Source organism: Pieris rapae, chromosome 2, assembly GCF_905147795.1.
Source record: "Pieris rapae chromosome 2, ilPieRapa1.1, whole genome shotgun sequence".
NCBI lineage: Eukaryota > Metazoa > Arthropoda > Insecta > Lepidoptera > Pieridae > Pieris > Pieris rapae.
In genome coordinates this window covers 11,413,931-11,440,235 of record NC_059510.1, presented here as the reverse complement: position 1 = coordinate 11,440,235, position 26,305 = coordinate 11,413,931, and the positions used below count along the sequence as shown (strand labels likewise).

General features: G+C 37.3%; 1 protein-coding gene across 1 annotated transcript; it reads left to right on the top strand.

Moving 5' to 3' along the window:
• Nucleotides 1–5,619: 5,619 nt before the first annotated feature.
• Nucleotides 5,620–9,478, top strand: LOC111002775 (chymotrypsin-2-like). The gene is made up of 5 exons (XM_045632933.1): nucleotides 5,620–5,694; nucleotides 6,045–6,231; nucleotides 6,381–6,630; nucleotides 8,809–8,967; nucleotides 9,309–9,478. Exons 1-5 carry the CDS (start codon nucleotides 5,646–5,648, stop codon nucleotides 9,462–9,464), a joined length of 801 nt encoding a protein of 266 aa, XP_045488889.1. The 5' UTR covers nucleotides 5,620–5,645; the 3' UTR covers nucleotides 9,465–9,478.
• The last annotated feature ends 16,827 nt before the right edge of the window (nucleotides 9,479–26,305 follow it).

Genomic DNA, 26,305 nt, shown 5'->3' with positions numbered 1-26,305 from the left:
ATTCCTTTATACACAGCTCAAGAGCTTCATTAAGCTCTGCGGAAGTTAAATATGACTCAAACTTATGCAGCTTTTGGTTGACCTCCTTGATTTTTAAAAATCTTCGGCAGAATGCGAGGACACGAATCATCCTCTGAAGGGACGAAAATCTATTCCAAATTGGAACATCTATTGCAGTATCCATTACAAGGTGAGTTTTAATAGTTCGTTCCTCTAAATCAGTAGATATAGATTTTGGCCGTGTATATTCTATATAGTCATTTTGTAACCAACATGGGCCATGTAGCCATAAACTATTTTCAGCAAGTTCTAGAGGTGCACATCCTCTGGACGCGACATCAGCGGGATTGTGTTGAGTTTGAACATGAGCCCATTGCGTATTGTCTAATTTTGACAATATATCTGATGTTCTATTGCCTATAAATGTTGTCCAATTACTTGGATGCTTACTCAACCAAGCCAGGACAACCGTTGAATCAGTCCATCCGTGAACATTCTTGTTCTCTATACTTAACACCTTGGCTATTTCAGTTAAAAGCTTTCCAAGTAAAACTGCACCTAATAACTCCATCCGAGGTATTGAAACCTGTTTCACTGGTGCTACTTTGGTCTTAGCAGCTACAAGATGTGTTTCAATTTTACCATCTTCAGTAATGCACCTGAGATAAACCGCTGCAGCATACGCTACAGAAGATGCATCACAGAAACCGTGTAATTCTTTAAAACTGACAATTTTACTTCCTATCCACCTTGGTATTATAACCTTGCTGACATCATTGAGCTCAGAACGGTAAGTAAGCCACTGTGCCAACAAATCATCTGGTAGTGCCTCGTCCCACTCTATACCAGCTAACCATAGTTTTTGTATCATTAACTTAGCTGAAACGATACAAGGTGACAGCCATCCTAACGGATCATAAAGTCGGGCAATGTCTGAAATAACCTTATGTTTTGTATAAACATCATGCAGAAGAGGAAGTTGAACTGAATAATGAAAGGAGTCCGATTCCTTGTCCCAGGTAAGTCCTAATATCTTTACGATTTCGTCTATTTTAAATTCAATCTTCCCGTCCTGATTTCCTCCGTCATCCACCACCCTTGCTGCCAAGTCCTTGTTATTAGTAACCCATTTTTGTAGTTCAAACCCTCCCTTCCTAAGTATATTATTCATTTCCTTATATATACTAACTCCTTCTTCTACTGTTTCGCAACCAGTCAATAAATCATCTACATAAAAATCTGTTTTTATTTTTTCAGCTACATCGGGGTATTCTTTATGTTCATCAATGGCGAGTTGTTGCAGCGTCTTCACAGCTAAGTAAGGAGCACAAGCTGTGCCAAACGTAACTCTTAGTAATCTGTAATCTTTTATTTCAGATTCTTCATCTTCTCTCCAGACAAGTCGTTGAAAATCTGCATCAGCGTCAGTAACGACCACCTGCCGATACATTTTTACAATGTCCGCACTCAGACAAATGGGATGCATTCGCCATCTCATTATAATGTGACGTAAATCCTGCTGGAGCTTGGGACCCACCATCAATGTTTGATTCAGAGATATTCCGTTTGTTCCTTTACAAGATGCGTCAAATACGACTCTGACCTTAGTCGTGGTCTTATCTTCACGTACGACGCCGTGATGTGGTAGATATACACTTTCTAATGGGTCTTTATCTTTTACAGTAACATGTTCCATATGACCAAGATCGAGGTATTCTTGCATGACTGCGGAATAACGTGCCTTAAACTCAGGATTTTTCTTGAATCTCTGTTCAAGAAGACGGAATCTTTTAATTGCAATATCTCGAGATCTTCCATATTTACATTGATCAGGGTCTGTTTCCTTAAAAGGTAGACGAACAACGTATCGTCCGGTTTCGCTTAGTTGTGTTGTTTTCGCATAAAACTCCTCACACATAATCTCCTCCTCGGAGAGAATTTTAGTATTGTCGGAATCAGTATCAAGTTGCCAAAACCGCTTTAATAACTCATTATCATCAACCTGAGTTTGAGTATGCATACTATGTATCACGTTATGATGACACTGCGTTTGTGCTTCAATTTCCTCATTAACTAAGTTAGTGGGACCAGATAAAACCCAACCTAAAGCAGTGAATTGAGCCGTCAATCCACCGTTTGGATCCCGAACTAACCCGACCTTGATGACATCACCGTAGACATCAGCACCCAATAAAATGTCTATTTTAGAAGGTGTGCTATAATGAGGATCAGCCAAATTTAAAGAAGATAATTGAGGCCAATCTACTTTCTGAATCTTTGTCGAAGGAAGCAAGCTTGTGATAGTTCGCAATACATGGGCTTGTACTTTGATTTCGAAATGGTGATCATGATTTGATTGAACCAATACTTCAACTTTGTATTTAGAAGCCAAAACACCCTTATCACCACCCAGTCCAGAAATAATGCTCTTATTTAATGTCTTTCTTAACCCAAGAAGCTGTACTGCCGATTCTGTTATGAAAGAAGCCTGCGAGCCTTGGTCGAGTAATGCTCGCAAGAGGTAAAATTGACCATTCTTCGCTTGAACCTTAATCACAGCTGTTGCTAGCAGGACCTCTTTCGGAGCAATCTGTTGCACAAAGTGTGTAGAGATATTTGAAATTGAAGGCAAATTTTGGACTGGTGTTTCGTTTATTGATATTTTGGAATCAGAGACCATACCTACACCCGGATTCAAATTAATTGTTGAATGTACTTTTTGTTTAGGAGGATGAAGCAAAGAATGATGGTTGTTACGACAAACTCTACACTTTGACGAACGACACGCTATAGCTAAATGACTGCTTCCTAAACAATTGAAACAAAGATTACTAGATCTTATAAAATTATGACGGCCTTCATAATCCATCTTACAAAATTCCTTACAATTAACAATTTTATGATCTGATTTATTACAGTATGCACATACATTTACCGTTGAATTTGACACCACATGATGTACTTTGTTTGGATTTGTGATCCTTTTCGTAATTTTAGTATCCAAAAATTCAAGAGATCTAAAACGTGCTTCTAAAAATTGTTTAAATTCTAATATTGTTGGTAGATCATTCGATGTACAAATTCTTTGTTCCCACAACTTTCGGGATTCCGTATCAATTTTCTTTGTTAGAATATAAATAACAATAGTGTCCCAATGTTCAACATGTAATCCTAAATTTTTTAAACCCTGTAAAGTATCATTTGTAGTATCAAATATCGACTTTATTGCTTTGCACGATTCATGCACAATAGCTGATTGATTCAATAACCGATCCAATAAACAATTCACCAAGTATTTCTTATTGTTAAATCTATCATTTAATAAAGTCCAGGACTGATCATAATTAGCTGCAGACAAAGTAACATGTCGCAATATCTGTTCTGCTTCTCCAGTAAGAAGCCCCTTTAAATAGTGAAATTTTTCTATTTTATCTAAAGATGTATTGTTATAAATTAAGGATTCGAATAAGTCTTTAAAGGTTTGCCAATCTGAATAATTTCCCGAAAATACAGGTATACTAATTTTAGGTAATCTTAAATTTGATTCACCTTTACAAGACTGATTATTCATACAAGAATTATCTTTAACATTGTCAGGGTCAGGCAACACATCTAATAAACTTAATTTATAATTTAAGTATGTGTCCTCCAACTCTTCATATACATTTAAATATTCTTCTTCAATTGTGCTATCAAAATTTTCTAAAATCCTGTTATGATTATTAGTTACTATTTTCCAATCACTTTCTAACAATTCTAATTTCGTTTTAATATAGGAAACTTTAGCTAGTCTATCTTTTGGAGATTTTCGGAAATTTTGATAAGCACGTTTTAATGTTTCTTTATAACCAATTTGACTTCTAATAAGAGATGCCATAATTCACAACAATAATTTAATAACTAACACTAAACCAAATTTACAAAATAATACCTGATACGTCCCCTAGTCTTAGGAAAACGTTACCGACTTATGTTCCGCCGCTCCTCGTTGCTGACTGGCTACTCTTACTCCTCAGGATGCCCGCAGAAGATTGGATACAACGCACAGTTGGAGGGGAATCACTTATATCCTTGGTACACTATGGAATGGTCACTAACGTTCCTTTAATACACTTGCCGTGTGGGGAAAATCACTAATGACTTTTGGTACACCACTAATTCACTTTGATACACTCTTCTCTGAAGCCACGCCTCCTTGGCGTGCTATTAGTTGACGACGGCTGCTTCCTATTGGCTGTTCTTAGTACTGAGTTAGCGCGCTATTAGCTGGTGACAACTGCCTGCGCCTCCTACTGGTGCTTCTAACCACGCCCTGCTGCCGTTGACTGGCTGATGATTACTCCCTGCGCCTCCGAATGGTGCTTCTAGCCACGCCCTGCCGGCGTGTCTAGCTGATGATGACTGCCTGCACCTCCAAAGACTGCTTCTAGCCACGCCCTGCTGGCGCGTCTAGCTGATGATGACTGTCTGCGCCTCCGAAGACTGCTTCTAGCCACGCCCTGCTGGCGTGCCTAGCTGATGGTGACTTCCTGCGCCTCCGAAGACTGCTTTGCTGCTCCTCTTTGCCACGCCTTCCACTCGCGGATTGTTACACTTCACTACACTATCACTTTTCTTCTCGGTTGGTAAAGTGCGCGGGCACTTCCTTAACCAACCGGTCGTAACCCACGCCCGGGTCACGACGATGCACTTTCAGGGCGATCCACCTCTGGTTTCCAGTGCAATGGGATAGATCGCGGTCTATCCGGTTCGAAAGGGCCAATGAATGATACTATTCAAGCTCCCTGATGAGTCCGCGAGTAAAATAATAAAACTTCGATAGCTCAGAACTCTCTTTAATCGATATTTTAACAGACAATATATAGCTTACAAATATACACTTTGTTAGCGCGTTTTAACTTACAGCTAGCGCCATCTAGTTACACTATATGTATTTAACACCATTACTACACTGAGTGCGTCTTCTAGTCTAAGTCGTTACCGAAACCACTCCAAGGCCACCGAAAGTGTTACTACGCAGTATAACAATTAATTGTTATATTTCTTAACTGGTATTTTAAATAATGAGGTTTTAACAATTATTCAATAAATATAATGTAATAACAATTCGAACGCTTCATGTTAATACTTACAGATGTTATTTGAATTTATTAAATTACTAATGTTTTTAAAAGGTGTGGTTTTGCTCGTTACTTATTTTAATAACACAATTACAATTTAAAATACAATTGTATAAACTTTTAGTTGTAGGTGAAGACCACAGTTAAAGTGAGCTCTCCACCAGAACTGCGAAGGTTGGCAATCAAGATTCATGAGAACCGCCACCGATGTGCGGGACGTTGATCTCCATCGAGCGAGATATGGAGCTCTCTATCATAGCCCAATGGATGAAGTTGGCGTCTGCTCGCCACTTCTACAAAGTAATGGTGTACTTATACATCAATTACTTAGTATGTAATTACTAAGCATTAATTTGGGTTAGTTACAGACATACAATCCAATAATATTTATCGATATTATTAAACACCAATACTAATTATGATTTTTTAATTGCCGTCTTTTACATATTTTTTCCATTAAATTATGTTAAATTTTTAGTATAAATATTCTGTAGAAAATTATAAATTTCAAAGCAAGGAAGAAAAATGTTTCTCCAGTTTGGAATATTACTTCTTCTGTCCCAAGGACTCCTTGGTAAGATAAACTTGATTTTATTAACACCTATTTTTACCCAATACTGTGTACTTTTACGAAGGATACAAACACGACTCGAATAGCAAGTAAGATTCCAATACCGTATTGTTTGATTTTTGTTTAAATAATTATTACTTTTAGTACTTTTTGCAATTTATTTTGTAACTGATGTTATTACTGTTTCCAATGTATTTTAATCTTCATAAGAATGATTTAATTGAATCTGTCCATCATTTGAATTCAATGAATTCTTTATTCTGTTACGCTTTGTTATGTCGTGTCCCGTGCACAGAATATTAAACCACCAAAGCGCACGAGCCACTGCAGAATAAAATAAAATTCGTTCACAGGCAAAGTGGACGTTTCGGAAGCTATAGATGGAGACAGCCGAATTATAGGTGGCAAAGATGCCACTCCTGGTATGGCAAATTACCAAATTTCAATTCGTGTTCATAACAGAAACCGAGAATGGCACAGTTGCGGAGGATCTATTTTAAACGAAGAGTACGTGTTAACAGCAGCTCATTGCGTTTATCAGTGAGTATATTATTCGTTTCTTTTAATAAATTAGTTAATTCCATGAGTAAACATATATAAGCTCCTTCTCCTGCGTATGCTGCTCACAAAGCATGAAAAAGTTCAATGAACTGTAATAATAGTGTTTTGATTTACAAAAAAACTTTTAGGAAAAACATGAATTATATGTCAATAGTCGTTGGTACTCACACGATCGATAAAGGCGGCGACCGATACCATATTAAGAAAATGATCCCCCATGAGAAGTATGACATGGACACCATAAAGAATGACATAGCCGTCGTACAGATCGATGGTAAAATCAAATACAGCGAGAAGATTCAACCGATTGAATTGTTAAAAGAAATGGCACCCATTGGAAAGAAATGCCTCTTGACTGGCTGGGGATACGTTAACTATGTGAGTAGATTAAAATATATGATTTACTAATTATTTTTAGAAATATTCGGTTCGGTTCCTGGGTATTTTTATAGAACGGGAGTCAAACGGGCAGGAAGCTCACCTGATGTTAAGTGATATCGCCGCCCGTGGACACTTTCAATTCTTAAAGGACCCTAAGTCGAACTTCAGTGGACAGCTGGTTCCTCAAAGTGGTGGTGCGCGGCAAAAACTGCCTAGAAAAACGCGCGGTTGTGGAACGACGGAAGTCGAGGTGATACGGGTTGAATTTCGTATTCTGCCTCGACGTCCGATGATGAAACCCAGCTGCAGGTATTAATCCGATCACTCTCCATGGTAAATAAGGTAGAAGATCTAGAGTGACCCCACATCTCTACGCAACACCAACCGATCAAGCCACTCGGAGAAAGATTGGTAGTCGACGATTCGAACCGCTCTTCGGTCTCGGTCACGGCCACAGTCAAGTGGAAGGAGCTGGTACTGGGGAGACCACCCAGAGGTGAGAACAGTACTCCATGTGCTCCAACTATATAAAGTGCAAATATGGCCCATATTTACGCTTTATATAGTTGCAAGTGATGGTCCGGAGTGAAGTACCGTCTCGCCTTGCTGAGCACACCAAGCTTTTTGGAGGCTAATTTAGCCTTTCCCTCCAATTGACCGCGAAACTGAACGTCGTTCGATATGTCAACGCCAAGTATTCCAATGCTGGCTCTGGCTTTAAAAAAAGTGTTTTCGAAAGAGGAGTAGCGACAAAGGGTGTTTTTTTAGCGAAAAACGCGTAAACTTGTGTCTTCTTGGGATTTAATTGGACCAGGCTTAGTCTGCCCCAGTCAGACACTCCACGTAGTAGAGTTTCGATTTCAGACACAAGTTTGTTCCGGTACTCATCGACAACTGCCCGAGAAATACCTGCCCAGTCACTGTAAAGAGTATACCCAGTGCTGTCATTCGCATAGCAATGAATATTGCTAAGTTGCAATATATTATCGTTGATATGCAGAAGAAACAGGGTCGGGGATAGAACACAGCCTTGCGGCACCATGAATGTTCCAATTTTAGCCTGGATAGGAGAGGGAAGAAGTATCAGCCGGGGAGGATATCTGAATCTCAATTAGGAAGAATAATGCCAGCTTCGCAGTTTCTAGATAAAAGTGAACCACCCTTAGGTTAGAATTGAGCCCCCTAACATTGGTAAACTGCATGGTGCAGTTTACCAATGGTAATACATGGTGCATACTTTCGGGGGAGGTGGATGATGGGCTCCGGGATTCACCGAACGAAACGCGAGTACAACAGGATAAACCTATTATATCACTTCACGCCGGTTTTCTGTGAGACAGTGGTACTGCCCCGGTCGTGCCTGCTCATTTGGCTGAAGCCCGAAAGCAACAGCATGGCACTCCCACTAGGAAGGGGGTTGACTAATTGCACTGGTAAAATAATCTCTTTCACAGGTTATTTCACCAGCAGGCGATGGGGTCGTTACGTCCCGACGCCGGAAAAATAATAGGTAATCGGGTTTTAAATTATAGAGGAAGTTATTTTTTACTCTATATTAACTACTCTCTTACAAAAATCGAATATAAGTGTACATAAAAATTATTAATTGTTAGTTGAGGATATTGTGATAAAAAAATGTGTGCGTCCTGGGGCCGTAATGCATTAAGTAACGAAGGGGTTTACATAAGAAGTTATCACTTCAATAAATGAGTAACAAAATAACATTCACGAGAGGTAGCATTTTTTTAAAACCGTTACCTCAATTGCCATAATTTATAAAAAATATGGAAACACTTAATTCTTACCTTGATATACAAATTTTGTCTATTACTACAGAGACAGAGAACTGTACCAAACAATCTTCAAATGTTGGAGTTCGAAACAATAAGCAATGATGACTGCACTAAACAACTAACGTTTGTGCTCCGTTGCTGCTACTTTTGTAATCACCAGAGATTCGAAAAATTTCCAGTGTTGCTTTCCTTATCTATTTTAAAGAAGGAACGCTGCCAGTATCATCGGAACCTTGCCTAAAGGGACTCCTTTTAATGAAATATTTTAGAGAAATACTTTATTATATATTTAAGGGTTAAATATTATTGTTTGTTATATTATATATTTGGTAACAAAAGGACATTAGCGAGAGGTGTCATTATTTTAACATCATTATTACAGAGACGTAGCACTGTACCAAATAATCTTCAAATGTTGGAGTTCGAAACAATAAGCAATGACGACTGCACTAAACAACTAAAACCGCCTTATCCGAAATTGGTGCCCGTAGACGCCGGACAACTCTGCGTTAAGCGCCCGAACAATAAAGGTGCATGCCATGTAAGTAATCAAATGTGCTACAACATATTTAATTGATGATAGTTTCACGTTACTATCGGGCTTTATCAAAATGGTTTTAAAAATAAGGTCAGATCAATGATAGTACCTGAATAGTGAGTGTTTTCAAACGTTATGAGTTTCAATGTTTGCATAATATTTTGCTCATACGGTGAATTTAAACCATCGAGACATGATTTCTTATCCTGACGAGAAAAAAGGCTGATCATCTACATACCTATAAAGACAAATGATTATTGTTGGTAATAAGAATATCGTGTTGATTAACAATATAACACATTCCTGTAAATCAAAACTTTCAAATGTTATTATTTCTCATGCAGGGTGATTCTGGTGGTCCTCTCGTCATTCAGGACGAGAAGAACAAAACTGTTCAAATAGGAGTCGTGTCCTGGGGAGTACCATGCGGCAAAAACTTTCCTGATGTATTTGCTTCAGTCCATGGTTACTACGATTGGATACAGAGCAAAATTAAATGAAATATTGAATAATTTAAAACATGTAATCAAAATAAATATAATTTGAAATAAAAATATATTTTATTGTATGCTTAAAAAATACAAATAACCCCTTTATAAAACATTAACGATTGTACATTAAGGGGAGATAATGAACGGTTAATAAACCCTCACCTACGAGATTCCCACGAGCTAACTCGATAAAATGATCGCTATGCAAGTTGCATTTATTAAATTAAGGTAACCAAAATGTAATTTAAAAATGGTAACCAAATACCAACATTCTAACATTTTATCAATTAAAATTTGTTAAGAAAATTATTTTACTTTCTGTATATTGTTTGACCTAGTGTGCAGGGCAAACAGTTGTTGCTCTCTTGTAGAGAATGAAATCCAAATTAAAATCTCAATACAAACACTGTGAGCAATTTCTGCAGAAACCCTTCATCTTTTAGTCGATACCAACTCCGAGGAAATAAATACCGATAATACAACTTTTTCTACAGCTGTGACACGTTTTTGACATTCAAACAAATACACTTATGAACGTCAAAAAAAAATGTTAGTTAACATTTACTACCATTTCGCAAGTCAAGGGCGTACAGCGGGCAAGAAGAACTGGCAAGAAACTTTCCGCCACTCTTTTCAATCGCCAAGTTTTTAATACAAATTGTTTGAACTGGAGTAAATCAATCCCAAGGATGAGGATCATTTAAGTATTCGTCACATTTATAAAAGGCTTTGGATTTATTTAGTGATAATTATCTAATTTCGCTTGGAAGTTTGTTGTAAAAACGAATACAAATTCTATATAAAAAATATACTCTTTATTTCTCGATTTTTCCCGCGCTTTTGACATAACTTTTGCACATTTAAAGAAAACACTTTTATAACGGATTAAAGTTATCTATTATTGTAAACTTATAACTATTTACACATAATTTAAATTTAACCGACGTTTCGCGTGCTTTACAGCGTGCGTGGTCACGGTGACTGAAGACAAAGGTGTATTTATCACCTGATGCTAAAAGGTAAAGCCGCTTATGAAGACTCACCATGGTACGCTCTTTTCTTGAGGGACAATTAGTCGAATTGGGTCTCAAATATTTCAGTGGACAGCTGGTTCCAAAAAGTGGTGGTGCGTAGCAAAAACTGCCTTAAAAATATTCAGTTTTGGAACAAACGTACACCTGGTTTGAGTAATAATAGTTTGTCTGCGTTAACCCCCTGACGTAGAACTGAATCCCAGAGAAAGCAGTTAACATATTTCACGTTTGTCTAGGTACATACATAGTAGGCTATCACGTACGCAATCAAGACAAGAACTAGACAGCAGGGCAGAGTCAAGAGCCCTTTCCTAAAATGGGACTTTATTTACTTATACCATAACTTCGGATGACGAATTTGGATAAGTAAATATGAATATTTAAAAATATGTATGAATGTATAATATTATTTTTATTAAAAAAAAAACATTTTACGAATCCGAGTGGTCGGCATACAGCATATTGGGTGCCGAATATTCGGATCCTAGCTAGGGATGGTTTACAAAATTTGACCAGGACACTCGCACGGATCCGAGTGGCCGTCACCGCTACCATGACCCTACTCCCGAGAATAAAGCACTTAATGTGTTAAAAGTATTGGCATCTCCCGTTGGGCCCTGACAACTACTTCGGAAATATCCTCATGATATGGTGAGTCGGAGCCTGGTGGAAACCTGGCACTATTTATCTTTGTGACATGTATATGACTATTTTACGGCCGATTTTTTCCAGCTGTGATCTGTGATCAAGCAACATGTCAGATAACTCATCCCGGGATCCCTGAAGCCAGTCTCATTTTTACAAAATATTAAAGTAAAATCGTCTATCTCATCGTTCGCATTTGCTACAAAAATAAACACATTTTCTCTAGATGTGTTATTTAGATCACATTCCGTCAATTTGCCAAGACAAGCCAATTTCGTAGTGATGTTTTCTTAACCGTATGAGCAATAAGGGCAATACATATATTTATATATATATAAATATATCAAATCCATAAGTAATCAGCCAGGACGAAGTAACTCAAAAGTATCACACAAAGTAGTTTTAAAATGTCAGCTCAAAAAATAAATCGCGCTACAACGTTTATAGGTCTGGACATCAGAGATCTTTGTCATGGTCATTTGTGTGATGATTGTTTGATTGTTGTGTGTTTTGTTGCGCACATAGAAAGTCCAATAAAGCACAGGCGAGGATAGAACCTCAGTGATGAGTCACACGCTGAAGTCACTAGACCAACACTGCTCCCACAACTACAAATTGGTGATAGATTAAATCGATTCTAAAGGAGTAAACTCCAAAAATATTTTACTTATTACACCCCACCCATCCCTAGCTATATGACTGTTTTATGCGCCACGACAAGTATTTTCCCGTAAAATCTATCTCTTGAAAATAATTCCTGAATCGCTGGAGCTAAATGTATCGGAATTTATGACGCCCAATATTAAATTAAAAAAGGTTACAAGATACAACTACGCGAAGGCTAACTACTGCAAAATAAATGAATATCTTAACGGCATAGACTGGATTGACTCACTAAGAGGTGACACCATTGACATAACTGTACAGAAGTTTTACTCAATCCTCCACCGAGGAGGATCTCTTTTGCTTCTAACAAGTTTCCAGTGTGGTATTCTAAGTCTCTCATACATATAATACGTGACAAACGATTAGCTCATTCTCGTTGGAAAGCAAGAAAAAACCCACGAGATTACGATGAATTTTCTTTACTTCGTGCAAAACAGAAGGCAGTACAGAAAAAATGTTTTAAATTATATATGCAAAAAATACAAACATCGTTAAAGAGAGATCCAAAGAAAATCTGGTCATATCTAAAATCCTTACGTACTAATAACACTGGCTATCCTAATAGATTGCAATTAGGCAGCAATACATATAACAATGAATCGGAAGCATGCACGGGTTTTAGTACTTTCTTTAAGAGCGTATTTCAACTAGCAGCACCTTCATACCATGAGATCCTTCAGATTAATAGAGAAGTAACCGACAACACTAGGTATATGCAAACTAAACATAACCAAATCTGATATTTTAAAGATACTTAATTCATTAAATGCGGATAAAGGAGCTGGTTGTGACGGTATACCACCTATTTTTATTAAAAAATGTGCTCAAACTATTACTGAACCATTGTACATTATACTAAATCTATCTGTGAACGCATTTGGCGTTTATCCTGATGTATGGAAGGTCGCTAAAATAGTACCGATTCATAAGAGTGGCTCGCGGTTGAGTATTGAAAATTATCGCCCAATATCGATACTTAACACTTTCAGTAAAATCTTGGTACGGGTAACCTTGTTATAGAATGCATATCTCTATGACATAAATAGCAGCATTAAAGGTTCTAATTACCTTATGTTCGCGGATGACAAAAAGATATACTTAAAAATAAACAAAGAAGAAGACTGTCACAAAATCCAGGCTGACTTGAATAACCTTTGTAACTATTATAGACAAAATTGAATATCGGTTAATACTTCAAAATGTGTGAAGATAACATTCACCAGAAAAAAAAACAAAATTAACTTTATTTATAATATCAATAACAAACCCGTTAAAGAAGTAGATTCTGTTCGTGATTTAGGTATAAGGCTGGACTATAAAATGACGTACAATAACCATATTGACACAATTGTTGACAAAGCCTATAAGTAGCTTGGATTTGTAAGACGTGTCAGTGAACATTTTCATGATATTGACTGTATGAAAGTGCTATACTATACATACGTAAGAAGTATTCTCGAATATGGCTGCTCGGTTTGGTCACCTAGTTACTCTGCACACATTGACAAAATCGAAAAAATCCAAAAAAACTTTATTAAATTTATTTCCTATAAGAGTTTTAATAAATTCAATACGTATAGAGACGCGTGTGATTATTTTAATATTAATACCTTGGAATTTAGACGAAAACAATATGATATAATACTATTTACATGACATTATCTCCAATAAAATTGATTGCAGCTCACTTCTGGAAAAGTTGCCTTTCCTTGTTCCTGCTTATAAAACTCGTATTCGTACATTGTTTCATGTTCCTCACATGAACACTAATTACGCTAAAAACTCAGTTTTATATCGCGCTGCTCGGACATACAATGACCACTATTTAGGCATTGACTTGTTTAGGTTATCGCGAAATGTGGTTAAAACATGTATTAAGAATATACATAGCGCAAAATCATCTACATTAGAAGCACGACCCACATACACACCATCACGTACACACCCACACTTTACACCATTACACAACACAACCAATTTAGGCTTAATTAATTAAATTTAATCAGTTAGTTAATTGTATTAAATACTTTGTCTGTTTGTTCCCTTTTATAAATCTTTTTGTTATATAATGTATCATGTATTCCATCTGTGGCTATGTTCTCGGTGTATTTGTTTGCTATTATATGTATTTTGTGTTAGCTGTAGAAGTACAAATAAATAAATAAATTCCTGTAAATTTAAGATATTACTTAGAACCCTGTGCGACTGTAGCTGTGTATACACAATGATTAAACTTATTGATTGGTAGAATAAAAAAAACAGCTGTGGACTTTGCATGTATCTGTGAAGGTTGCTAGTCCGAGAAAATAGACGTCGTACGATATCGTCGACGCATAGGGTTTCTTGTTACGGGAAGTATGTGACTTGTACAGCACTGGTAGTAACTCTTAATCTAGCGCAGCTTCAGTGAAGGTATTAAAGGATATGGTGATATAAGAATCTGGTATAAAGGTATCGTGTAAATTTATTCTTAACGCGCTCCAACATAAGGCAGTATTTAGCTTCATGCGGAGTCCAAACAGACAAGACTTGTACAAGTTTGTCACCATGGGACGTTTATCAATATTTAATAGGAGCATTTTTTTTGCTCCACTTACATACTCTATCACTATCTCCATCTGATGTGTAGAGATTACGGAGATTAATTCGAAAAACAATAAAAGTATTGGCAAATTTCTACATTAACATGTTTTGCATTTGCTAAATATTTTCAGTGTTAAATAGGTATAAATAGGTATTTTCAATTAAATAACTTTAATTGATTTTTTACGAGTTTTAACTTATTTGTTTTAAAATAATAATTATTACTCAACCTTGATATTAATTAGAATTTTATAATTTAAATGTTTCTTGGTTATCATAGCCTTAAATATCGATTTACGCTTTCATTTCACAAACATTTCGGAATAATAGGTTTTATAAAATATAATATTTTTGTTTTTTCAGATTACAATATATTAGAAGAATAATAAAATATACAGTATTTACAATTGTATTAACCTACATAGAAGTTTTTAAAATAATTAAAAATTAATGAACAGAAAATAAATAAAGTAAATATTTATATATTACCCTAACATCTAAAACCGCCCATTGCAATATGTGGAGCCAAACATATTATAACCTTTGACGATTTGATCCTACCGGCAGGGCTTACACCTTACACACGTCACCTTACGTTTCTTGGTGCAGACTCTGTGTGTTAAGTTACACATGTAGGGCTTTAGGAACCGTAGACTTGTTAGGTTCTTACATCTCACCATCTCATGTACTTATCTAGTGCATCATATTTATTTAACAATGTAAGGTATTATTATTTATCATCAATATTAATTTCTTTACTTTTTAAAAAGTCCATCTTAAAAAAGTTATATCAGTTTAAAAACGTTCATAGTTGTGGTCACATTTCTTCTAGTGGGATTACCATGCTGTTGCCTTCGGTTTTCAGCCAAATGGGCAGGCACGACAGGGGCAGTACCACTGTTTCTCAGAAAACCGGCGTGAAGTGATGCAATAGGTACGCTTTAATGTACCCCGACTTACGGGAATTCGGAGTTACGCGATTTAATTTTTGTCGTCGAAATTGGTAGACCAATAAATTTAGAAGTGATGATGTTCAAGAGGTGTTGGATTCACACAATGAGGAGCTTACAATTGATGAGCTCATTCATATCAATGCGTGAACAAGAGGAAGAAATTGATAATCATGATCCAGTTCAATTAGAAGATCAAATGACAGTTGGAAACTTGACAGAAGCCTTCAGTTCCATCCTCAAAATTAACATTTTGGAAAGCACAGACTCCAATGAAGAGCGCATTTTCATCTTTATATGCAAAATTGTACCCCGACATACGCGAATTCCACTTACGCGGATAGCTACACATACACCACAACATACAATCAGGTAAAGGAAAAAATTAAGCCAAAAGAAAGGAATATTATGTATTACGATGAAATAGGTAAGGACATGGCTAATATTTTACAATTAAAAAATGGGCAAACATTTGTAAACAACTGTTATCCCAATGTCAGTTTCAAAAATATTGTTAAAAATCATATAACAAAAAACAATTCTAATTGTAATAATTTAATAGTTTTTATAGGGAACAGGGGAAGTGTAAATAAAAATGATCTTTTAGTATTATATGAAAAACTTTGTTGTTTAGACTCTAAAAGGATCATTATGTATACATTTCCCTATAGCGAAAGCTTTCCTAAGGAGGAGAATGACACAAGGTATATTCATAATCAAACATTGCATACACTGGCAATGTATAATGATACATTTTGTGTCATAGATACCAACAGGTATATAAATAAATAAAAAAGCCTTTTATTTCCTACAAATATAACTTTTTACATTGACCCATCTCCAAACGCTTACATAACTAATTAAAATTAATACCTTCTTATTTTTATTTATTTTCTATATTATTTACCTATAACTATTTTATTTACTGTTATTAATATACTACTTATAAAATATTTGCTACTATATATATCATATTTACTACTAGATAATATTTACTATTACATTATTTTATTGTATTATTAGCTAGCTTAGTTAGATTTTAGATACTTAAATAATATAATTTTTAGGAACCCCATTATTGGGTGAAGGCCTCCTCCAAAGATGCCCATTTGTCTCTGTCCTGTGCAGTCTGTTTCCAGTTTGGGCTGGCTACTTTTTTGATCTCGTCATCCCAACGAGTATGTGAAGTGTGTAAGGAAACTGTAGCCGTACTTATCTTTTATAAATTCAAACAAACATCGAATTCTTAGGCCAAAATGGTTGTAGTGCCTTTGGTTTCAAGTGTAGCTATCGATTGATCCCTCCTATTATAACCGTACAGTTTAACTGTATAATATAATATTGTTTGGAATAAGAAGACCAACAGTTTTGGTTTTCACAACACCGGACATTCACATCATCACATCGCAGAACGGCTGATGCTGATAATGAGTGAGTGGAGAATATCTCTTCTTACCAGGGCCTTGTGTAATGTATGATATATGTATCTTCTGTTTATAATATTAATAAAAAAACAATTACATACTGTGCACGATGATATCAGATATTTTCAGGATCCATGGTCAAATGTCTATATTTTAAGAATATATTTACGACTTAAAATTATTTATTTATTTTCGTATTGTTAATTAACTTTTAAGTTAACAAATGAAAATTTAACTGACTTCTCGGGCAGAAATTGCAGTTTTTTTATCTATCACATGCTTTATTCATTAAAGTTTAAAATTCCGGAAGAAAATTTCACTGCTCGCCATTAGTTTAAACAAAATTTATTTATTTATGACAGCACGCCAGGCACCGAGCGCTGTGGAAATATATATAGATTAAATTTTTATGATCAAGTGGTAAATGGGGGGTCCAGTTGACGTGATCTTGTTCATTTCTATTTATGATTCGCCAACAACTATATTATTTAAAAGTGGATTCCAAGCTTTCCTTCAAAATTTTAATGCAATTCTCTTTTCCGATTCGTCTATTTTATCGAGAAGGTGGCCGTTTTGGGCATTGATGTAATGCATTATCTCTTCATCTGTGTGCGCCTGTAGGACTCGTCGTAAGATTTTTAGCGGATCCTTATCCTTTCTCGGTCTTACTGTAAGAGTATTGTCCCTTTTTATTCGATCTGTTACCCCGTTCAGACGTTTATTTGTGTCACAATTGATGAATAACTTTTTGGTCTTTCGATTTCCTTAATTTATGGATTCTTAGACCAGTGTTCTTTGGGCCTACAGTGACTTTAATTCGTTCCAAAATCTCTGTGTTCGTCTCTTGTTTTGAGGATGAGATTATTATGGAGTGCATTTGCTCTATGTCAGTTTTCATCGATATGTAATTTTTCTTTCCTTAATGTAATTGTTCTTTGCTCTTGTTTGTTTGTTCTTTTCTTTGATCTTCCGCTTCGCATACTAGGTCGCAAAGTCTTTTAATGGCATCCAGGACCGCCACTTTTACTTTTCCTCTAAGATTTTTCGATGCTTCGATATGCTTTGTAGCTCTTTGTGTTATATGTGCGGCTTCAGATATTTTGTTTGGAAGAGTTTGTGTTGTTTTTGGAGGACTTATTTCCATATAATTAAGTTATTTCTGAACTATGCGTTTCGCAGGGTGTTCGATTTTTGTTGCAGACGTCGCATCTATCGCGCTCGTTTTGTTGGCTTTCATCGATGATAATGGAATATTCTGGTTGGCCTCAGTTGTTTTTCACGATTTCCAAGTTTGTGTATTATTCTTTAAACATGACATTCACGGTTTAATTGGGTCGGGACCCTGTCTCTTCACGGAATATTGAGTTGGGCGTAGCTTAATCCCAACAGTCAGTATGAAAATGTATTTTTGAGTTAATGCTGACATCACAAGGGTTCCCGTTTGTTTGTTGTGGTAGTGTATGCACTACCGCCGAAATTCACTTTAGCAACAATTTTATTTTTTTCTAATTCCAACTTAACATATGCTATTTGCACTACCCAATTACATACAGATAGTGTTTTAGTGAATACGAACTAATTTTTAAACTCGCAGTTTCTTTGACGTTGAAAAAAAAAAAAAATACGTTTATTTTGGAACATAGGATCATAAGAGTATCACTTATTCCACGTCATTAAATTCAAGCCTGTTGGCATCCCTACTCATCGGCAAAGAAGACAGAAGGTGTTGGCCGAGAGAAAAAGCCGGCGTAAAAAACTCTCAGTACTCTTTTAAAAAAAAAAGCAAATCATCAAACAATTCTACAATATTTAAAACAAATATAGCATATTAATTAGAAGTAGCCTGCCCAGCACTAGTCCCAGGCCCTTTTATCAACTAGATAATCACTAACTTTATAGTAAGCCTTTTTACGCAGCTTTTCTTTAACACATTTCTTAAATTTAATAAAAGGCAGAGATAAAAGAGCCTCTGGGATTTTATTAAAGAAGACTATCCCTCTTCCCAAAAAAGAATACAATATAATGACTTACGGGTAAACATTTTTATCACCAAATTAATATCGGTGAGGGTATTTTTGTAATATAAATTGTTCATTGTATATTATGTATTTAATATTTCACTACTATCTCAATAAATCGTGATGCATGAGAAAGATCTCCAATGTATGTTGTTTTACAGAACCTTTATATTTACTAGGCTATTTAATAATACTTCACACAACCGTTTTGTTTTTTAGCACCTGACATTTTTATATTCATTTTTATTAATTTTTAAGCAAGATATAGTTTCTATTTTCTTATATTTTTATGCCTTAAATTTGGGGGGGGGGGGTCTGGGCCTCCGCTTTTACGCACCATGCACGACATGCTTGCTTTGCTTTTCTTTGCATGGTAGCACAGGTACAGACCTACTCTACTACATCCTTCTGATGTGTAGGGTGGCGTGGTCTTGGGAGTAGCAAAGGTCGAGATCGAGATCGAGATCCCCAAGGCAAGTTTGGTAGACTAACCTTCTCGAGGTTGCCGACTCCATTCTTGGCCTAATACTTTATGTTATAGTGTTCGCGTTGTCGTATATCACTATATAAAAATAATAAAACTTGTGTGATCTCAACGATGTATATATTTTTCGTAAAATAAAACCGCGGCGTCGGCAGCGAGATGTACGTGTGTCACTTAAGAAGTCGTGGGCCGTACTGGTGGCGGAGCGCGCTGTGGAATGCGCGTGCCTCGCCCCCCGTCTGCCGCGGAGAACAATAGACACGGTCTATACGTAAAAGTTGGTAAGTGCATTTTTTGTAATTTAATATATAATTTATTTTGATAATTTTATTTCAGCTACCAATGACGACGAGGACGCCACATCACTCCCCTGCCGAGACCGTTTCACGGTCGATAGTAGTCCGGAAACTTAACTAATCTTCCACTTCTAGTCTTTTTTTCAGGTAGCGGTGCATCGTGATTGGTGTGAAGCGGCAGTACGGTCAACGGTGAACGAATGGTCGTGTCGTATTCTCTGTTTTCTTTCGTAAGGTAAGCTGGTTTTATTCTGTCTATTGTTACTGTAACTTCTTTGCCTTTTATGTCTAATGAAAATGTTTTTGTATTTCTTTTCAGAACTTTATATGGGCCGGTATATGGTGATTCAAGTGATCGTTTTGCGGGACCACGGCGAAGAAAAACAAACTGTGCAGTATGTATGTCATTCGGCAAATAGAATGTTTTACTGTTGTGGTTTGATGCAGGAGTTGGGGTTAATGCTGCCATATGATTTCTCAAGCGAGCTGTATAGTCTGCTGGATTTAGGTTCTGGTCAAGCGAAGTTGAGAAAAATTGTCCCGGTAGTCGTAGTGGTTCTCCATATACTAGCTCGGCGGCTGATGCCTGCAGATCTTCTTTCCAGGCAGCTCTTATTCCTAGTAGCACTAGGGGAAGTGTTTCAGTCCACTGTGGGTTGTTGTGACAGATGATGGCTGCTTTTAGTTGGCGATGTAATCTCTCCACCATTCCATTGCATTGCGGATGGTATGAGGTGGTGGGACGATGTTCTGCGCCAATCAGGTTAGTGATGCTTTGGAAGAGTTGTGATTGAAATTGTAAGCCTCTGTCTGTTGTTACAGTTTGTGGACATCCATGACGAGATACCCAGTTGGTAATGAACGCGGAAGCACAAGTTTCTGCTGTAATATCCGCTAGTGGATAGGCATCAGGCCAACGTGTGAAACGGTCTATTGCTGTCAGGCAGTATCTAAAGCCATTAGAGTATGGTAATGGGCCTATAATGTCCAGGTGTACGTGGGCGAAACGTTCTGATGGTACTGAAAAGGTTGTAAATGGTGCGTTCGTATGTTTGTTGACTTTACTTCGTTGGCAGTCTACACATTCCTTTGCCCAAGTTTTGCAATCGCGTCTTACTCCGGGCCACACAAATCTTTGAGCTACCATTTTAGCAGTGGTAGGGCCGCTTGGATGGCTGAGTTGGTGTATGGTTTCAAAAACGCGTTTGCGATAGGCAGGTGTTATATACGGTCTAGGCGATTTGGTGGAAAAATCGCAGTACAACTGGTTTTCAGCGATCTGCTTCAGTTGTAGTGCTGTGTTTTTGGTAAGCAAAGCTTGCAATTCAGGGTCTTGAGCCTGATCTCTTGCAAGTGCGTCGTAATTTATGGTGACAATCTCTTCTACACGTGATAGGGCGTCAGCGACGATGTTGTCTTTACCGGGAATGTATTTTAGATCGGTGGTGAATTGAGATATATAGTCAAGATAGCGGAATTGTCTTGGAGAGCACTGGCTTCTGTTTGTTGTGAAGGCGTAGGTGATGGGCTTGTGATCGGTGTAAATGCAAAAGTTTCTTGCTTCCAACATATATTTAAAGTGTTTGATACCTTCGTATATGGCCAGAAGCTCCCTATCGTATGGACTATATTTTTTTTGCGATGTCGTCAGTTTACGAGAGAAAAATCCCAAGGGTTCCCAGTTGCCTTTTCGTTTTTGTTGCAGGACAGCGCCGATGGAGTCGTCTGAAGCATCTGTGAATAAGGCTAGATCCAGGTTGATTTCAGGGTGGACAAGAAGAGTGGCTTGAGATAGGCTGCGCTTGCACTCATTGAAAGCTGTTACAAGGTTAGTCATATCGATAGGTGCATTTCCTTTGATGTTACCTGTTAAGGCATCGTTCAGAGGAGCCTGTATCTTTGCTGCATCAGGGATGAATTTCCGGTAGTAGTTTATCATTCCCAGGAACCGTCGGAGTTGTTTTGCTGTTTTTGGCTGTGGGTAGTTGGTAATAGCTTCCACTTTCTCTTTGAGGGGGCGTATGCCTTCAGTCGAGACGCTGTAGCCGAGGAAAGTTACTTCGTTAATGCCGAATATGGACTTAGAGGTGTTTATTAAGATGCCATACTGGTTAAGTCGTTCGAAGACAGTTTTAAGGTGCTGAAGATGGAGTTCTCTGGTCTTCGAGAATACTAGGATGTCGTCAATATACCCATATGTAAATTCCAGGCCTTGAAGAACTTCATCGATGAATCTTTGGAAGGTTTGAGCAGCATTTCTTAAACCAAAGGTCATATACGGAAATTCGAACAGTCCGAATGGTGTCGTTATGGCTGTTTTAGGTATGTCCTCATTCGCGACAGGTATCTGATTGTAGGCCTTAATCAGGTCAATCTTTGAAAATATTTTAGCTCCAGACAGCTGGTAAACAAAGTCATTAATCTGTCTTATTGGATATCGATCAGGGATGGTTCTGGCATTAAGTGCTCTGTAGTCGCCGCATGGTCTCCAACCGTCGTCCTTCTTTTTGGCTAAATGTAAGGGAGACGACCATGGGCTCTCTGATCTACGAGCTGTTCCATTTGCGTACATCTCTTCAAACTCTTTTTTCGCAATAAGCAGTCTATCTGGGGCTAAACGTCTGGGACGAGCTGCGACTGGTGGACCAGGGGTAGTACGTATATGATGCTTCGTTTGGTGCTTGGTTTCTTTTGGATTTCCAGTAGGTTTCGTTACATCTGGGTAGTTGCGAAGTAAGTCATGGAAGTCGGAGTTTCCAGCAACTGTTTTGATGGTCACCGTTTCCACAGAAATGTTGGCGCAGCGTGGCGCGTTGACGGACAAACTTGTGAGGCCGTCGATGAGGCGGTGACGACGACAGTCCACTAATAGGTTGTAGTGGCCCAAGAAGTCAACACCAATAATGGGTCGTGTGACGTCCGCAACTACGAATCTCCAGGTGAAGTCCCGGCGAAGTCCGAGGTCCAGGCGTAAGGCTATGTAGCCATACGTAGCTATGATAGTGTTGTTGGCAGCGTATAACTCATATTTAGTTTTATGACGCTGGTCTCTGGTCGCCGACTTAGGAAAAACGCAAACGTCAGATCCCGTGTCTATCAAGTACTTCAGTTTAGTTTTCTTTTCGACGATGAAGAGGCGGTCATTAGGAGTATGCGTAAGGCAGTCGTTAGCCGCCACTACAGGCTGCCGTTCGCGTTTAAAGTCTTGTAGGAACAGGGCGTGAGACATTTTATGGCGTTTTCACCGAATTTTCTGTGGTAGTAACACACGCTATTCATTTTGTTTTCCTTCCATCTTTGGGTGGAGCGAGAGTGAGATCTTGATCTGTTATACCTACGTTGTGGTGATCTGCTTGATCGGCTATTATGCATGCTCAGGGAAGCAACTTGCTTGGTTAATTCGTTAACTTGCCTGGCCAAGCTTTCTAAGGCGGTGAGGTAGTGGTCTGGAGGATTTCCAGCATGTTGGTTAGCTGAGGACGATGTAGCGGCGTAAACATTTGGTGGGTTTGGGGCTGCGATGGCTATAATTTTGTCAGCCAACTCTGCAAGTTTCTCTAGCGGCATATCCATATGCGATGCAATGATAGGTTGAATGTTATTGGGTAACCTATTGTGCCATGCTGATCTAATAAATTCGTCTGGTACCTGTGGTCCGGCCAAATGTTGTAGGTGACGAAGAAATTGTGAAGGCTTTCTAGTGCCGAGTTCTTGATTGTCTAAAAATTGCCTGATTTCTTCTTCGCGCGGTTTACTTAATCGCCTTATTAGCTCCGCTTTGAGGGTTTGGTATTTGTTGTCTTTGGGAGGACTTTCTATAATATCCGCAACTTCAATAGCGAACTGTGGGTCCAGTTGGCTAGTCGCGTTATAAAATTTAGTCGTGTCTGACGTTATTCCCGCCAAACAAAATTGGCCTTCCAATTGAGCAAACCAGAGTGCAGGTCTATTCGGTAAAAATGGTGGTATTTTAATTCCAACTTTGAAAATTTCATGTGCACCTTTTTCCATATTGTCCGTGTCCCCACCGTTATCGTCTTGCATGACAAAAGTGCTAAGACCGCGTGGCGTGTAGTTTTTTCTTACTCTTATCACGTCGGGGTCACCAGTATAGTGTTCGCGTTGTCGTATATCACTATATAAAAATAATAAAACTTGTGTGATCTCAACGATGTATATATTTTTCGTAAAATAAAACCGCGGCGTCGGCAGCGAGATGTACGTGTGTCACTTAAGAAGTCGTGGGCCGTACTGGTGGCGGAGCGCGCTGTGGAATGCGCGTGCCTCGCCCCCCGTCTGCCGCGGAGAACAATAGACACGGTCTATACGTAAAAGTTGGTAAGTGCATTTTTTGTAATTTAATATATAATTTATTTTGATAATTTTATTTCAGCTACCAATGACGACGAGGACGCCACAATGTAATAGAAATTAAAACTACCAAGCGAACTTTTGCAGGGTCATGTCGCCTGTCTCTGAGGCCCCCGTCTTACATGCGGATGCACCCATTAGGGCAGCGTCCAAGACATCAAAGGAGGGAGTAGTGGCTGAGGTTGCGCCAAACCGGGCGGTACCCTTGACCCCCTCCGATGGAATCTCACTCAACACAGGGGATTTGTCCTTTGCTGCGGTCAGGTTGATATTGAAACGGCGAGGCTTGTAGACTTTAGTTGCTTCCATAGTATTATGACCTATGGTATGTTGTTGTGGGGCTCGGAGGCCGATATTCAAGATATATTTATATTACAAAAAGAGTAATACGCGCTATATACAAATTAAAACCGCGTGACTCGCTAAGAGAATTATTTAAAGACATCAGTATTTTAACAGTTGCCTCGCAATATGTGTATGAAATTAATATGTACGTTTATAACAACATTAATACATTTCTAAAGCGCAGTGAATGTCACAATTTAAACACAAACACATAGGAAAAGAGTTGTTTTTTCAACTTTCAAACTTCATAAAACTGCTCACTCATTAATGGGGAAATGTATACAGATGTATAACAAAATTTCAGATCATGTACCCAAACTAACGCTACATAAGCTTAAACTTTACACCAAGAAATTAATTCGTAATAAAAAAGGATATTACACAGTTCAAGAATACATAGACGATAACAATGTGTGGGCACTAATGCCGCAATGAGATAGTAAGATGGTGTAAATAGACATTGTACCTCGATGAATAAATGACTTTTGAATTTGAATTATAAGCACATAATATAGTATACTTACGATACAATATAGTCAGCGTGTCTTTAGTGGTTTAGTTAAGACCTTATAATCAAAAAGATTTAGATCAAATCAATTTGACCTAAAATCGAAATTAACTGTATCTTAACTTATATATTGCAAAGGTAAGAGATGTCTTATTACAGGCAAATATCACTTAATAACAAAAGTGAAAAGCATTTAGTTTTTATTAACTGATTTTGCACAATTTTCAGTGCAATAATAGTAAAAATAATTTGAAAAGACAAAAACATTATAACTCCTATCCACTATCGATTACGCCGTTTTTAAGGATCATATGGGTTAGTACATTTGTTTGTAATAAAAACTACTGAAGAAATATCGTAAATAAAGTGTGAGAGATTGTCTTAAACAGTAATGATGGGTCTACTCCACAAGGAATAATTGAAAATCTGTTTGAATTTAAACACGTTTATTATTTTATAAATTTAGTCAACTTTTGTACATTTGTGAACGTTAAAAAATGAAATGACTCTAATGTGCTTACAGTTCTTAAATCAAGACCGAGAACTGACAAAAAGCTTTACCATTCGATAGCCATCTATTTTAATTACTGATTAAAATTCGATATATATCAGTAAGTAAGATAAGGCTTAGCTATGCTTTATTATTTCATAGGAATATATAATATAGTGAAATATTGTTTTTTTTTTCAAAAAATATTTGCTTTGGATCAAATGTTAACATTTTGAGTTATTTATTTAATTTTGCCCTGTATGATGTAAACGTTAACAGCTTTTCGTCACGTGGTGACGTCACGTAATCGTGAACACCACGACTGAGTCTGAGCAAACAAGGAGGGGAACTCATATATTTCAGCTATCCAATATTTGTGTTGCAGAAGCGGGCTGTTCGGGGTATTTGTTGTGTTTCCCCGAGGGAGTCGGTACGGAATAGATTTAAGGAACTAAATATTATGACATTATCCGGTCAATATATTCTTGAAGCCTTGTTGTATGTACAAAAAAACTTAAACGATTTCAAAACAAATGGTGACTTTCACCAGTATAATACGCGTAATAGAACTAATTTGAGTGTGCGACCAACCAGGCTCCAGAAGATAAACCACTCCTTACATGGAAATTGTATTCGTTTTTACAACAAACTCCCAAGCGAAATTAGAGAACTGTCACTAAATAAATTCAAAGCCCTTGTTAAAAGTAAATTAATTAATAAAGCCTTTTATAAATGTGACGAATACTTAAATGACCCTAATCCTTGGGATTGATTTGCTCCAGTTCAAACAATTTGTATTAAAAACTTGGCGATTGAAAAGAGTGGCGGAAAATTTCTTGCCAGTTCTTCTTAACCGCTCTACGCCCTTGACTTGCGAACTGGTTGTAAATGTAAATTTACAGTTAATTTAATTTGTTTTTCTTGACGTTCATAAGTGTACATGTTTACCTAAATGAATAAAGATATTTTGATTTGATTTGATTTGAATGCAATGAGTTATCTCAAATATAAATAGGAACGAAAAATATACTCACTG